The sequence below is a fragment of the Andrena cerasifolii genome, chromosome 16, assembly GCF_050908995.1.
Source record: "Andrena cerasifolii isolate SP2316 chromosome 16, iyAndCera1_principal, whole genome shotgun sequence".
Classification (NCBI taxonomy): Eukaryota; Metazoa; Arthropoda; class Insecta; order Hymenoptera; family Andrenidae; genus Andrena; species Andrena cerasifolii.
In genome coordinates, this window is record NC_135133.1 from 3,667,983 (window position 1) to 3,684,859 (window position 16,877).

The window sequence follows — 16,877 nt, forward strand, 5'->3', positions numbered from 1 at the left end:
TCTCTCGATCCACGCTTAAAAGCCCCTCCTGTTGTTCAGCTGGGAAGCGGCGCACCTACTTGTTGACGTTCAACAATCCGAGGCGTGACTTCTGTTCTTAAAACCGTCGGCCAAGGTGGCTCGCGTTCCCTTCGTTATGGTAGAGCTCCGGCAGAGTTTAAGCCGAGTTTTCCACTATTTGCATGACCATCTTTCACCCACTTCTCCCTCCTTAATGCTCGCTTCCACTCGGACGCGGCTGGTCCTTGAATCTCCGGGCCAAGCTCGCAGCTTCTCAGCTCCCAAGTGCCCTGAACGCGTGCCTCTGCCTCTCCCATCGGCCGACGTTGTAGCCGACGAAAATTTCCGAGATAAAGTAAGGCAGAGGCTGGCGCGGAATGACACGCAACGGTATGGATCGGGACGTGGAGTTTCCCGTATCGATCGCCGCCGATATTTGCGTTGCGCCGGGATCCCGGCGCGAGTAATCCGCGGTGTTCGAAAAGTTATTAAATTTCCCGTCGTCTCGGGGCCAACTTGCAGAGCTCCGGCCAGAAGTTTCGGCTTCTTCATACGGAAAAACGAGTTTCCCCGGATGGAAGTCCAGAAATTTCAGGCCGCTCTAAACCCGCGGAAGCTTACGAGCCGAGGGGCTAGGGCACTCGAAGCCCCCGGAGCACGGCGAAACTTCCTGTTTGCCTCAACTTTACGGAATCTTCTCCCGGGACTAGACGGGGGTACGCGAACCGGGAACCGCCTCCAGATCCGTATACCCGGTGAAAAGATAATAAACCGACTAACCGCGCTGCTGGATACGCCGTTTCACCGACGGTTATCGAATGCAGGTTGATCGGGAGAAATGTTTGACGTGCGGGTTATCTGTTTGCAGGCGGAGATCGAAAGTGGTGATATCCTCCGCGAAGCCTGAGGACAGTGGCAGGTACGAGTGCGTGGCTGAGAGTACTTCCGGACACAGGGCCTCGCTCGCGGCCCAGCTTCTAGTCGCTCACGATACGAGAATTCCGGATACGAGTAAGTACCTTCATCGTCTCCCTTGCACGAGCAACTCCGAGGATCTATACCGTTTCATCCAAACGTACCGATCGATCTCGCGCGCAGCTAGGCGCTAACGACGACACTTGTTGAGAGAAGCTATGTTATAATCTAACCCAGGAGTGTCGAACCTCCCCACTCCGAGAGCCGCACGAGTCGGGCCCCCGGTCAGCCGGTTCCCCCACTTATTTTTCTCCAGGCGTTACACGAGGCCCGGCAGGGAGAGAGTGGGGCACCCGGAGGAGAAGTTCGTCAGAGTGAAGTAGGTGTGGAGGGGGCCGTTCTCCTACGGCTCTACGGAGCAGGCGAGGAGGAGAAGGAGCCACTGCGGCTCGCGAGCCGCTAGTTCGACACCCCTGATATAGCTGATGGTCAGGGTTTTTCCCTGAAGCAGCGTTCGTCATCTGGCGGACACTTGGTGTTTTAATAAAAGTCCTCGTCCGTAAACTCGGGACTTTTATTAAAACTCAATTGTAAAGACTACTGAGTGTGGCTATTAGCGCAGCCAATTTGGAAAGTTCAGAGGGATTAGCACAGCAAGTAGATGCGCATTTTATTGCAGCCGCGCGGTCACCACGCCAAGGCCCAAAAGTCCGCTTCGCGTATACCTGTTGTTGTTCACCGGTTCCCGACACGTAGGAGGGACTTAGATTTTCTCCCGCTATTTTCACCCTCACCACTGTTCTTCACGCTACGCGTACGCCAATCAGTCGTTTTCAACCCTCCTCCTGGAACCACCACTATTTCGCCGAATTCCTTGGAGAGGGAAATTTTAGTTTTCCTGCGAGCGACCACGACACCAGAATGTCAGAATTCAATATCGCTTAATCAGAGTCACGCAATTCGAGAACTCAATCACGCGTAAGTGGAACCACACGATTCAAGAACTCAGTAGAACCTTAAGAATTGTACGCTTCAATAGTATTCACGGTACATTTGTAACTATTGACGATAAATCTATTACGCGTCAGTTACAATAAAAATTCAGCGAGCTCTTGTGATTTTAACCCGTCATAAGAGTGTGGCGAACTCAGACTGGTCGTTGATCATATACGACTTGATCTTCCACGCCCCGACAACCCTCGAGGAGTCATTTCGCGGAAGCGCTATCGAGACGAAAGTAGCACAGTTACCGTTCCGGTCTCAAAGGGAATTCGGGCTCCTAGAGAGCACCGTGGCGTCGCTTCGTCACCAACGCGCAGTACACCGACGTTGCAGAGACCGATATCGAGAGAGAAAAAAAAAGAAGAACCGTCGGCTCGTTTTGTTCCGGTGGACGGCTGGATTTCCGTGGATCGATCGGCCAACGAACACCTGCCGTTACATCGCGCACGTTCGAGCTTTTCGCTCGTTGTTGTCATAACGCTGCTCGTGCGTGCCACCGCCACGGAATTGCCATTGGCCCCGTGAAAAAATAGCCGGAGTTGGCCGCTACGGGCATCATCCACCTGCGACATTTCGATCACCCCATTGTCCCCGGGAAAAATCAATTCTTTCAACCCCCGTGAAAGCTCCGCGGAAGCATTCGATGGAGAATGGAAGCTGCACGTTCTGATACACCGCAGACTACGCCGAAAGTGTGTTAAAACTCGTCCAGGACTCCGAGGACGGAACGACCTCGTCCACTCGATGACTACGGTTTTACGAGCCGTGTCCCGCGCGAAGATACAGCCGCGATCGCGCATAAACGTCCGAAACACCGTTCCCATTGTCGCCTATCGACCGCCGTTCGGTCGACCTGGAGTAGATGGCCACCGAGGCGCAACGTTAGTTTATGCGTTTTCATAATACCTGCAACATTTGGTAGACGCCTTTCGCCGGGTGTATTTATGCCCGGCCGAGAAGTGCACCGAGGGGAAACGGTTAAACTGGAAAAACGCGGGCTCGCCCGTCGCCGAATCCAGCCGGGGCGAGTCTCGTTCCTCGTATCCGGAACGTTACGGACACGTAACTCACACGCCGGTGCAATTTCGACCACGATACGAGAGACCCGTTCGAAGAAATTGCCGCGCCGCCAGGAAATTCCACTCGATCCCCTGGAAAACACCGAGCACAGCAGGAAACCGCTCTTCAGCGGGCCTGGCGCTCGACTCGCGGCCACAAAGAACCGCTCAAGGGGGTATACCCGTTTGATCCCTCGGAAAATGTGTACATTTTGTGGATTTTTTTACAAGTCAGCGGCTCGATGAAGATTTCCCGTTTTTTTTGCTATGTTTGCATAGTATTATGAGCTACTTATTAAAAAAGTTTCAGTTAAAAAACTATTGTTTTTCGGAAGTTATGGATACATATCCGAAAGTCTCTCGATTTTAGACGGCTAAACGGTGGGCCTGAAAACAGCTGTATGTCGTGTCTGAATTAAAAAACAATAAATTCTTCCTATAAAGTATGTCAATAGCTAACCCTGCAAAAACAAAGTACACTAAATTTCAACGGCCTATGTCAAATAGTTTTCGAAATATTAATGTTAATGTTTCGAAAATTCAAACAAAATCGGCTGACGCGTCATCACTTAAACTGTAATATCTCGGTCATTTTTAAAGATAATGCCACCGTCTTGGGTTCATTTTAAAGCTGAAGGAATGCTTTCTCAAAACGTATATAGAATATTTTGTTTAGTGTTAATAAACTTAACAGTAATCGATGTCAAAGTTTTAAATCGCGATTTGACGTCGTTCCCACTCACGGTCCGGCTTGAAAATAATACCATTCGATTCGTTAAGTCTTCAACTAATTAATGCCTTTTTAAAAAAAGTGGAGAAATTTTTGGGAACAGCTAATAAAAAAATAAAACTTACGATAGTGCACACCGCTTGGAACTGCACGGATCCCATGGTCAGTCCGCACGTACGCGTTTTCAAAACAATAGCCTAGCGTAGGAAAGTATTTATATACGATGAGTTAAAACAAATTTTTCTTTCAGTGTTTTCGGTATTCTCGAGACAAATAGTAGGAATATCTGCTACCTACTGTTGCTAATATTTAATATAGTGTGCAGATATTTCTATTGAATCTTTGACATCGATTACTGTAAAGTTTATTAACAATAAACAAAGTATTCTATATACGTTTTGAGAAAGCATTCCTTCAGCTTTAAAATGAACCGAAGACGGTGGCATTATCTTTAAAAATGACCGAGATATTACAATTTAAGTGATGACGCGTCATCCGATTTTGTTTGAATTTTCAAAACTCTAGAATTAAATATTTCGAAAACTATTTGACATAGGCCGTTGAAATTTAGTACACTTCATTTTTGCAAGGTTATCGACAAATGCTGTAATTTTGAAGAGAATCGGTGAAACTAAATTTTTCACCTATTCGTTTTGACGTGGAACAACTCTTAAGCGGCGGAATACTCGAAACTCGGCTCGAGTCAGAGGAAACAAAACGCGAGCAAAGGAATTGTCCCCACGGTGGCGCATCTACGGATCAACGGAGGAAAGAAGTCTCTCGATATTCGCGTGGATAGAGAGGAAGAGGAGGTAGCTGGGTCGCCGTGACGGTTGCTGTAATCGCAGTTGATAAAGCAAGGATTAAGCACCTGATGCGATAATGGCCGCGCAGCCTGGTGGTTGCATCGAGGCCAGGAAGGGTTGCGGTGCGCCGCCACCGTGAGGCTGCGACCTCGCATGACGGACAAAGGGCGACAATTACAACCCTGCCAGCCACGTCAGGGCTTCGGATAGCCCTGAAGCGTTGGTGGCGGGTCAGCTGCCGGCTTTGGTACGCGCGCGTGCACTCCAGTTGCTCCGCTACATTTTGCCAGTGTCACAGTTGACCATTCGCTCCTTCTCGGCGAGTAATAAAGACACGTAGACTGTAAGAGCGCACCAACCTTTCCGTCAGAGAGGCTTTGGTTGCTGCAAACGCTCCTCGCGGTGGTCTCGACGCCACCGACCGTGACTTTCTGCTCCCCCACGGTTAGCCTACGATCGTGGTAACAGATTGTGGTAATGTTTATAAGCCTAGAGTTGCTCGAAAGAGCGTACCGCGCGCTAGACTGCAATAACATTTACCACAAACTTTTACTACGGCTCCAATGTTCCGCCCCCCGCTCCGCAAACTGAGCGCTCCCCCGCTGCACTATGTTGTTACAATTGCCGTTGCAGTTGCACCGGCACGCTTTACTGCCGCGTAGGTGTAACTTGATACAATAACGCGCGTTCCGCGTCGTTTAGTCGGAAAGAGCTGACTTACACGCGACGGTGCCCCAACGCCGCGGGAGATCAATGAAATCGCGGAGGCCCGGCCAGAAGGAGCCAGTCTCCTAGACACAACGAGCGTCCAGAGGATTCCTTGCTCCTTACGACAGCAGGACGGCGTTTCAAGATTTCTCCCAACTGCAGTATCAACTACTCTGCCGCTTCTTCTGGACCTGCGGTGCACAGCGCGCGGGAATTCGTGCGTTTCGTCCCACGCGCTGAAAATCTCCAGGTCTATTTCGAGAGCTCCGTGCAACTCTGTGAATCGTGGCAGCATTGTCGAAGAGTGGAAAGAAATCTCGTTCCGTGGACCGAGGGAGATTCACGGCAGTGTTTCTCTCAGCCGTCGCGACGCGATTCCCGCCAACGCCGTGGTTTCGTGCTTAAGTTACGCGGAAGAAATCCTCGAGCGGTCAAATACCCGGGGCGCGGAGCCGAGGGTAAGAACGAGAGGGGTGTTTCTTTTGTGGAAGGCGCGAGTGCGCGCGTCAGCGCGGCCAGGAAGCATGAAATTGTAGAAACCGAGACAGCAGGGCCCGGCGATTTATTGCTCGCGGGCACAAGTTCGCCGCGCGGACGTGAAACGTCGACGCCGGATCGGCGAGCGAGGGAGGGCGTTTCGCGGACGGACAAAGGGCCGTTTCTCGATCCGGCGAATCGCCGCGCCGCCTTTAAACCCTTTCAAGCCGATTCTTCTGAAAAGCAAACATCGTTCTTACGTCGGGGCCCGGGATTTAACGACACTTGGCTACGAGGAAACTCAAAGAAGCTTTCCGTTCCGCTGCCAGCGACCGTTTAACGACCGAACGATGGAAAATCGACGGCGAAAGTGGCGAGTCTGTTTCGAGGCTGATCAGACGGAGAGCGACGGTACAGCGGGGCGACGGAAAAGAAAGGCTTAAGTTCGTTTAATGCTCTCGAAGGTGAAGAGACGAGAAACGAGGACAATTATGAGGCGGGCGATGGGCGACGGAACGAGGGGATAGTAGCAATTACGAGCGGAAGGTAAGCCCTTCTTCGTTCCGTCGCCGAGTGCCGCGATAGCCACCCCGTCGCCGCCTCGTCTTCGCAGGCATTGTTTCCTCGAGGCGCGCTATAAGGCGGCGCCAAGTCGTATCACGGATACAGATACTGTCGTTCTTACGGAATTAATTAAAATCGGGCACCGGTCGACTGGCGGAGTCGCCTAGAGTTATTGCGCACCGGGAAACGTTCCATTGCACCCTCCCTTTCCTGACTTACGATCCCTTTAGTAGCTGTTTTTACGTCCCCGAGCCTTCCTGACAACTTCCAGAGAGACAGTCCTGTTTCTAGACCCGTGAGGATTTCGTTACGACTGAGACTTTACGACGATGGACGCGCCAAGTTTGCCGTTTCAGCGAAACGGTCCCCTAAAATAGCTGGGGAAGATTAGCTGTAACAAGGAAAAAAAATCGTATCCGATGAATCCTTTCGCTCCGACGCTCAAAGATCAAGTGATATCGACACGGGCAAACTTTGCAAATACTTGCGAGTAACGTCTGCGGGCGGGACGCACCGCTGGTGGAACTTCTCACGCAATAATTCAACGCGACTCTGCCCACCGTTGTAAAAAGATACCGCAGCGAGGCAGCGCGACCCCCGAGCGATGCGCGCACGAAGCTGACGTCTAGACCTAAGGAACGAGTCGCGACGGCGAAAGAATATTCGTGGATGGTCTGGGAAAGACGCGATAAGCGGCGAGCGTCGCGTGAAACATTGGATATGTTGTAACGAATGGTCTCGAGGGGTGGTTACCTCGTGCGTCGTTTCGCGGGGATAAGAAGAGGCACCCCGTTGGAAACACGCGGCGACACCATGGATAAACAGCCAGCCGCGTGGTGTGGCGTGGCGGTGCACTCCGTCTGAGTATTGCCGCTCGTACCACTTGCTTATACTACTTGCAGGGCCCGGCGACGCTTTATGCACGCTTGCCGACGCGAAGTTCGGGGGTGTGGGCGAAAGAAGTGGGAGACGACTAAGTGTTTGGTTGGAAGCCTGTGTTTGCAGAGTGGCGGAATAAAGTGGTTCCGCGACCGCTCTGCACCCCTTCGTCATTAGGCCGCCGTTTCGGTGGGAACGTACAAGCAGGATGGAATAACCGAGGCCAGCTTTTAACGCGGATACACACTCGCGAATGTAGAATTCAGTGTTCCTAAAGTCCTCCCCGTTCGGTTCTCATCTCGCCAGCCGTACTCTGCCAAAGTTTCGGTCGCTCTCCCCCGAAGCTGACCGTGCCAAAATATTCCCGATACCCGTGGCCGAACTTCTCGAATTTGGATAAATTAAACATGCCGCTGGTTCGCAGCCACCCCCGCCCGTTTCGAAGCCTCGAAACGTAGGAATAATATTATGCGCCAAGTCTGTCGTGATGCAACAGCGCGGCAGCCTCGGTTAGGCGAGGGCGTTGTGCAACCCCGTGAAACTCCGCCGCGAGAGGAACGCGCAACACCTCCCGCACCGCGACCCTTCGCCCCCGACGAACCCTTCGCGACCCTTCGCCCAACTACCCGCATCCGGGCGTGCATCCTCGCGATACAAACTTGCTGGAACTTGCTGGAACTTGCTGGAACAGCCGCGAGAGTCTCGCGAGTAATAATTGCCGTCGAACCGCTTACATCGTGCCCGATGCCGAATAAATCCGTCGCGTATGTTTGCGCGTCTCTGCATCCGTCGTTTCGCACCCCCGTCGGCGCGACTCGCGACACCCCAGTCCCATTCGAAACTTGCAAACTGCGGGCGTAGCGCGTTCAACTTGCTGCTTACTTAGCGAGTTCCCCTGTATTTATGGCGAATTTTATTCCCCTTCCGTCGGCGATGTACGGGGCTGGCTCCGTCCGTCGGGACCAGCCAGCGTAGCTGCGTCGTTTTTCGACGACAGAAGGGGCAAATTGGCGGAAAACAGTCGCGCCGTATGGCCACGGGCTGCCAGGTAACAGGGGGCTTTTATGCCTGAAAAGCTTGTCTGGACGGCAGCGATACCTGTGCGATGCAAATTAGCTGAATGCATATGCAGTAAAAGTGTCGGTGATAGAAGCGCGCGCTGTCTCCCTTGTATCCAGCCTTCTGTACGAGAGCCGAGCGCAACGGCTCCTGCCAGCCGCTTCGCTGGGGCGCCTGCACAAGAGCTGAGCAATAGCCTGGAATTGTTAGTTAATCGCGGGCTCGTTCCGCGGAGAGGCACTCCGTCGAATTTCAATCGCGCTCTCGTCGGCCAATTCCGAGCGTAATGCGATGCAGATGCAGAAACCGCGCGTGATGCAGCCCCTAACAGACACGGGGAGCGCGCACACCTCGTCTGGGACGTGGCGCGAGATTTCGTGCGGCCCGGAGGACCTACAATGGGAGTCGGCTCGATGAATAGACGGGCACGTTGTTTGCTGCACCAGCAACCGTGCCACCGTCAGGTGCTTTCGATCGAGAATCATTTTCCCTCTTGCCTCTATTCTAGCGACGAGGAGACTGGGTTATTTAAAGAAAATAAATAATTACTACTTTGTCAAGGAATAAGCCAGAAGAATTACACAACTACGCCGCCTTTGACAGAGAAGACGAGCGCTATTAGAATCGGACATCCTCGAGAGCAGCGTCGTCGCTTTTTGTTCGCCTCCCATTTGTATCGCGTCGCTAATTAGCTCCGCGCGCAAAACAACGGTTTAATTATCAGGGTGGGTCCTCGTTTTTAACGAGCAGCCGAGAAAAACAAGCGTGTCGGGGCTTGTTCGCTTATTTATCGTTGCCCAGGGCGCGGCAGCGCCCGATGCTACAATTTTTCACGGCCAGCTACACTCCTCGGGTCACTGTTTCGCGCTGCCGGGGAAAAAAACCGTCTTCCCCGGGAGCAGCCCCGTCGACTTCTGCTATTCCTTTCGCGAGGGTGTCGTCGGAAATTGCCACCGGTCGAACGGAAACGAGCCGTAAAAAGGTGAAACGGCCGGGGTGGCACGCGCGACTCTTGGAGGGTGAGCGAGCCACGCGAAATCCTCTTTGGGGATCCACGCGGGCAGAGCGGCGGGCGCCACTCGACCGGCCGCAATCCAATCGCGGGATCAAAAGGTTGATTCCGCGAGAGCCGCTTGAATTTCCATCGCGTCGCCGGAAAACTCGGTGTCGATCGCGAGAACGATACAGAGGGGAGATACAGCGGAGAGGTTTGCAAACGCGCGCACCACTTTGACCGGGCCGGGAAAAGCATTAACTGCTCCCTCTGACCGGGCGCGATTCTTCTCTCGTGCGAGCGCGATAACCGACCGCGACGTGAACGTCGCCGGGTGCATCGGAAACGTTGGCCGCCGAGAGCTTGTAACGCGTGGAATTTTATATGAAGCCAGACGCGCCATTTCGAGCATCGCCACCCCCAAGCTCGGCCATCGTTGCCCCACTTCCCGCGAAGATCTGCTCGAATATGTGGCATACGTGGCAAGCAGACAGAGCTCGAGCGACACGGTACGAAATTTTTCCGCACCAGCTTCGGTTCCGATTCTGAGCTTCTTGGGAAATCGGCGCCGTAGCTTCTCTCGAGGCAGCGAATCAGAGTACTCCCCCGTTGATTGCCCAGGACCAGTAAAGCCGATAAAACGAACGGACCGTGAACCACGTTGTCGCTGGTAATCCGGTGTTTTTTTTAATTTAGGCCGATTAACGACCGGCTCCGTCGCGCCAACACTTTATACGTGCGCGGAATATCCGCCCGGGCCCGACACGCCACAGTCGATTGGCCGCTTGGCCATCAAGCGGAAATCTTATCGGCCATCGAATCGTCCGACGCGGCGTTTTTTTGCGAGTGCTCGGGAAACAGCGAAAACGTCCAGGCAAGAGGACGCGTCCCTCGAGGAAAAAGCGAAACGGGCTTGGACGCGTATTTCGCGTGGCTGAACATTATGCGCTGCACCCCGCAGCATCCCCTCCCTTCTTTTTCATTTTTCGGCACGCTCGATTTGCTCCCTCTCCTTTTTCGGCGATTGACGGCGGCGGGCCCATCGATCATGCGCCACCGGAACCTATCACGGTCGTTAATCTGCCGGACCAGCGACGGACTCATTCCACTGATCGAGAATCCACATTTGTCGCTGGCCACGGTACTCTTCCGTTCAACTGCGATACCTTGCAGTATCGAGTTACAGGGCACCGCAGACGAGAAACTAATGGGCGGTGTTGCGAGAATCTACGAGCGGGGGAAAAAAGATCAGGTCTGCGTGCTGACAGACGCAATCAGAGACGGTCGACTTTTTCCTGATGGAATTTAGACTTCTGTCACGTTTCCCTGTTCCCGTACCGACGCGATAGCTCTATTAATGAAAAGCCATCGGCGTCGACGCTAATTTTCCATCTGGAACGAACCGGAGGAGGGTCTCTTCGAGCGCTCCCAGCGGCCAGTCGCGTTGCACGATGAAAAGCCAGCCGGCGAGATGGTCCGCGGGGGCGATTCCGTAGGCCGGTTAATTCACGCTCGCGGGAAATTCGGGCGGCGGCGCAGCGAAAGCCGATGAAATCGTTTGCCAAGGAAAACTAATTACCGGCGTTTATGCCGGGACCGCCGCAGAACGGCCAGATATTTAATTATTCCCGCTTTGAGTGGGAGCATCGCGATACACGCGCGCGCTAATTGCGGAAAAATGCGCCGGCGAATATCGATGAGCGTTTATTAGCGGCAATTTCTTTCGCTCGGAGCGGCTGCGGACGTACGCTCGATTGCCTGTTAAAATTTTATTACGCCACGCCGATTCGATTTTCGGCCGTATCGCCTCTAAAATAATTGCCGGTACGTATCATTGATCAACATCCGATATTCGCGCAAATAACCGAGCGAACGTGATTCGCAGATTGGTTTTCGCCAGAAGCGCAGAACGGCGGGCACGCTTCCGCGAATGCGTTTCCTTCTGTGGAGCGGGGGCGCGTCGAGCGGCCACGCTGCCGCGATAAGAGGCGAAGATTAGGAGCGCGTTGTGTGTAGTCGATCAATGAGAGGCGGCCGTTGAAAATTACGCCGCATCAGAAGGAGCGAGCGGAAGAAAAATGCGAGCCGCTCTGTCCCAGTTGGCCCGGGCGGACGGGGTAATGGTAACAAATTGCGCGTACGCCTCGCGCTGTGTTACTCGTCACGAGCGAGCATTTAAGATAAATTACGGTCATGCAATCGGAGGTACGCGCGCGAGTTACGCCGCGGGCACGCGCAATGAAAACATAATGTTTGATTAAACTGTCCGGGGTTTATCTGGATTTTTCGATCGACAAGAAACCTGCCTCCAGCGGCCCGGCCTTTGCCGTCGAAGACTAATGACCGACGAGCCGCACGGCATTCACTTTATTATCGTCGCTCACGTGACAGACAAAAAGCGCATTGCTAAATTATGCTGGACGGTGTGCATTGTTTAAAGCACGTGGCACGATCAATACCTAGGGAACTCGTTGGAGCGCGAGCTCGACGACCTGGCTGATGGCGGAGCCGCTGTTTTTCAGATAGTTCCGTCCACGCGGTACGTAAATAACGCGGCTTATCTAAACAAGGGATTAATCCATCATCGAACACGTCACGGTGAATACGTTCGCTGCACTTTGATCGCCAACAGTCGCCTACGTGAAAGCTGCGCGGAAAACTCTACGCACGGCTGAGTGCCAGGTTAGATGCAGAGAAGTGCATTTCCCTGCAGTAACCCCGGACGGCACCTGGGGGTGCAATCTTCACCGCGTCTCGAGTCGCTCCACGCAAAAAGGTAGAGTGTCAGCGCAGGGATCTCGCGCAACTCCGCACGGCTCCGTCTCTTATCTCCGCTGCTCTTTGGCGCTCCCCGCTCCTTTCCCAATCGTTACGTCGTACCAGAACGCACCATATGCTGGATCACCCTCGGGACTCCGACTCTATCCTTGGCGCATGGTTCCTTGGCGCGGCCGCGACGTTTCCGACGAGTTCTTAGAAGCCGAGTGTCGCGTTCGGCGAATCGAGTTGACAACGAAACGCACTCGTAACAGCGTAACGCGGCCCCATTATTAACCGCGGAAGCGAGAATCATTAGCCAGGTGGACGCGGCTCGGTGACGATGAAAGAGGTCTTCCACCAGCGGCCGGAACGGTAAGCCCGGGAGTCGTATGAAACGCGATTAAAGCCGTTTCGCACCGTAGGTGCTGTTCACGGATTGATTACAGGATCAATTTTAATCACTTCCGCCGGGCATCTATGCCGCGGCGTGCTACACAATCTAATGCGTTCCCTATTAATTGCCAGAGTAGCCATTAGCTCCGCGTCCCGCCTCCGCGCCGCGCACCGAGCCGCTCGATCTATCACTATACCCCGCAATATTGTCAGAATTCAATAAAGCAAACGAGCTGCTGATTCGATACTCGCGATCCGCTGTTGCTGCCCAGCCGATTGGATCCACTCGATCAGAACGATCAGACTTCCGAAAGGACGACCGGTTTCGCGCACCGTGGCGCCAGCGGAACGAGTGATTAATCGGACGTAAGGCCGTTCATCGCGCGATATCATCCGCCAGTCCCCTTAACCGTGATGAGAAAGTGAATCACAGGGTGAGGAAAGGTATCGAAATACCGACGAGATTCTAGGGATTAATAAGCCGTATCCAACGGCCATCGCGGCAGGAGACACAGCGTGGAAAGAATACCTCGACGAAGGCTCCTAAAAAGGAAAGCGTGTGCGGGAGGGCGTCGGGAGGAGGGGCGGGCGGAAGGAGAGCCGTGAAAGAGGAAACGTTCGACGGTAGCGCAAATCGAATTCCATTCTTCTCCTCTGGCAGCGAGGAAGGAAGCTGGAGAAATTTGACATGGAATTCGCGTTGAATTCGTTACGTAAAAATACGAGGAAGAAGTTTTACGGCGCTCCGATGGTAACGGAGTGGATCACGATTCGCGAGGCGCTACGAACTTGGAATATCGCCGGGAAGCGCGCGGGGCCCCGGAGATCCCCGAGGATGAACTCTCGATCAGCCACCGGCTGGCCCGTCGCTCGTCTAAGGAGAATTCGAGCTACGGTCAGGCACGTGGCTCGCTAATCTCGTAAAAGGGCAACGGAATGGTACGGGACGGGAGGAAAGAGGGCGAGATCAAGCTGACGGATCCCTGTTGTCTTCCGTCGCGAGATCTCGCGGATGAGGCAACGTTCCGGATTACGTTCCGCCAACAGAGGAAGATCTTGACGTCGGCGTAGCCGTTTCGCGGCATACATCACGTCGCGGTTAACAATATATCGCGGGCTGCCGCGACCCAAGATTACACGCCGCAATCCGGAGACGAATACGCAGCAGGAGAGAGCGAAAAGAGGCAGCTCGATACCGAGAGCCGAGCGGAAGGGAAGGCGGGTGGAAGGGCGGCAGAGGGGCTCTGTAGCGGAAAAAACTGCGAGACGGAACAAGGACGGGGCCGGGTCTGTCCTTAAGCGTACAATCGCGTGCATCCCTCCGCTTGCCAGGCGCCGCTGCCGCTGGTGGTAGCCTTCCGCGCGCGCATTCATCGGCAAAATGTCGTTTCTCATCGCGCCGTTACATCGCTGAATGAATCTCGCGAAAGAATCCGTGCGGCACGGCAGAGCCGGCCCATTGTTTCCAGCCTCTTTGAATCCCGCTCCGCGGCACGATTTTCGTTCCGTTTCTTATTCTCTGCGCTCCTCTTTTCCGCCCCTACCTTTATCTTTGACCGTGTTTCGTACAGCGCCAGGGCTGCCAGCGCGCCTCGTTCCCCGTGTCCTCGTTGTCCCGCTTTGGATTTCAACCGTGCACAGGATTAAGTAGCTCTCCACTCCGGGGGTGTTTCAAGTTTACCTAGTTTCCAGGGCAGATCGAGAAAGAATCGCAACTGGAGCACTAGTTCACGCCGCCGACGGATCCCTTCGGTCCCGACGCGCGGCAACGAGGACCGCGAATCGATTCGCGGGAGGGTAGCCAGCTCCGCGCCGTCGGGGGAGAATTAACTCGAACGCATTATCTGCATCGAGCGCGGGGCGGGGGATGAAGCTAATGAAAGACAAACAACCGACCGGAACAAGCCGGGCGTGCTGGCGCGCTTTGTTTGTGCGCCTACCAAGAGAAAAACGGAAGCGACGCGGATCCTGCGGGCTGCCAGCCAGAGGAATCTCGCGTCCGACCGCCTAGGCGTCGGCCTCCGCCTCGTAGTTCGGACATAGCCAACGACCTGGTGAAGTCGCGTTATCGCGCCCCAACCCGCCCGCATATCAGCTTCCGCCCATTCGTATGGATTCCCGCGGAAATTCGAGTGCTCGCGCGTGTCCCGCCGACAAAGGCGGATCGGTGACGCACAGGGGATGAAAGCGGCGACGGTCCGGGACAGTGTAACGATCGGGTGTCTGTGGAGCCGATGCAAGATGACCGCGCGTCAGCAACGAGAGTCTTTCGTTGGACGCGGCAGGAAAATTGGAAACGCGATAGGATTGCAAGATGCGAGGAAACAAAGGGAGAGGCGCGGACAGGAGAAGCTGTCGATACGCCTGCAGCAGGGTGGGGTAAATAAAAATTCATGGTGGATCGACGCGTGGATAGTGGAAGAAATACGATATATCCGGGAGGTACGCGGGCGTTTCGGTTGAAAGAAAAGAGGGCGGACGTAGCCCCGAGCAATTTTATACCCCTCTTAGAGAGATCGCTCTTACGTCCATACCCTTTAATCTTTCTCCTGCTCCTTTTACGGCCGAAGGTGTAAATCGCACCCCTCTCTCCAGCCCGGCTCCCGCAAAAAGCACGAACTTAAGCTCGCGCGTAAAGCGAGCGGCGGAAAAGAGAGAAGTGGTGGCTCGCGATAACGTGGCGCGCGAGGAATTCCGAATTCCGTTGGAGAACGTTAGCCGGGATCAGCAATATCGCGGCCTTATTGAATCGTGCTGCCTTCCGCGATACGATTGAATACACGCGGAGGATGTCTGAAAAATAATCTAAACCGAGTCGTTCGTCGGCCAGCCCGGGCCCACCCCTCCGTTCGACTACGGGGGTAGGTACTCGTTCTCGCGAATATTGCGCTGGTCGTTCGCGAATTTCATATCGAGCAGACACGTCCGTTTTATGGGCCACGGATTCTTATAAAGCAAAGTGTCTTCGAGAATGGAGGGACACGGGGCGGAACGGTAACGGTCGCCGTGTCGCGGAATTCTGACTCCAAAACGACCCCATCGGCTGCTGTCTTAAGGAGGAACACCACTGTGACGGCCGGAAAAGTAAGCCATTTTTATGAATTTTTTTCAGGAATAATATACAGTTTTCATAGAAAAATTTTATTACCTGTATTTAGTACGCTGTCTTAAGAGACTATAGAAAATAAATAAATAGAAAAACATCCATAACTTTTAATATATTAATTAATCTTCTAGACCCCCCCACGCGAGCTGATCGAAAGTGTAACTATGGAACAGCAGGTCCGAAATCAAATTTAATTTTTTTTTTATAAACTATATGAGTGTAGTTTCCGTTGTACGTACCGATTTCTTAAACAAATTATTTTTGTAAAAATGGCGCGCTTTACAAGAAAAGTTTAAAAAATCCTCGAATAAGATGGACAGTTTTTCGAGCGTATTTCAAAACATTTGTTTTCAATCAACGAATCCGTACGTACAACGGAAACCACACTCGTATAGTTTATAACAAAAAAATGAAATTTGATTTCGGACCTGCTGTTCCATAGTTACACCTTCGACCAGCTCGCGTGTGGGGGTCTAGAAGATTAATTAATATATTAAAACTTATGCATATTTTTCTATTTATTTTTTTCTATAGTCTCTTAAGACAGCGTACTAAAGGTAGGTAATAAATTTTTTCTATGAAAGCTGTAAATTATTCCTAAAAAAAAAATCTTAAAAATGGCTTACTTTTCCGGCGGTCACAGTGGTGTTCCCCCTTAAGGAAACGCGACGAGGGATCCATCCACTCGAATTCGAAGCAAACCTCGCCAATCCCGGTGGCCGATATTGTTCCCTCAGTGCCGCGAGAACGGAGGGGGGGAACATCAACGTTAAACGGCAGATAAAAATTCAAAGCACAAGTATTACGAAACCGGGGGCGAAGAAGCGATGGAGTCTGGAGTTGCAGCGAGAGGGCAAGCCCGCGCGCTCGGCCGGTTGTTTCCGTTGATGGAAAGTTCTCCCGTCGAAACTCTTAGTCGTTACTCTTTGTAGCGAAAATCCTCTTTGCGAGGATACTCGTTCCAGGCTGGGAGCGGGGCCGGGAAGCCTTAAAAAGACTCGCGAGCGAGCAGTGTGTCCCGGACGAGCGACGGTCTTATCCGCGAGTTCCGCTCGCGAGGACGCGCGCGATGCGTCCCTCATAAAAGTTTAACGAAGGCGACGAAGCTGCTTAACGTTGCCCTCGAAGTAGAAGCGTGCCTTGTGCCGTTAACGCACGCCAAACGACGTCTCCGGACTTCCTTTGCTTGCGCTCGATAAACGTCGTTCGAGATCCTATCCCCCTTGTTTTCAGCCGATATTACCCGGCTGGTTGGTGGAATCGCCGAGCTCTTTCACTCGTTTTGCCTTCGATTGGCAAAGCAGAGACGTCGGCTCGTAAAGTTAATTCCGTTTGCTCGAGGCACGTCGAAGACGTCTCATAAAAGTCGCCTCCGGGAGCGGCGGTGCAACAGAAACAACGCGCCCCGAGCTCGACGGATTCCGCG

At 53.2% G+C, this 16,877-nt stretch overlaps 1 protein-coding gene and 1 long non-coding RNA gene across 3 annotated transcripts in view; one reads left to right on the forward strand and one right to left on the reverse strand.

The window, feature by feature from the left end:
- Vn (membrane-bound neuregulin protein vein) overlaps nt 1-16,877 on the forward strand; it is a 276,994-nt gene that overhangs the window by 199,580 nt on the left and 60,537 nt on the right. For both annotated transcript variants that reach the window (XR_013087358.1, XM_076829034.1), the window contains exon 3: nt 869-1,011. Coding sequence is in view for 1 of the 2 variants with exons in the window: in XM_076829034.1 (XP_076685149.1) it covers nt 869-1,011 (143 nt within the window). In the remaining variant the exon portion in view is untranslated. The remainder of the gene's footprint in view (nt 1-868; nt 1,012-16,877) is intronic.
- LOC143377586 (uncharacterized) overlaps nt 1-16,877 on the reverse strand; it is a 96,835-nt gene that overhangs the window by 54,986 nt on the left and 24,972 nt on the right. The window lies entirely within an intron of this gene.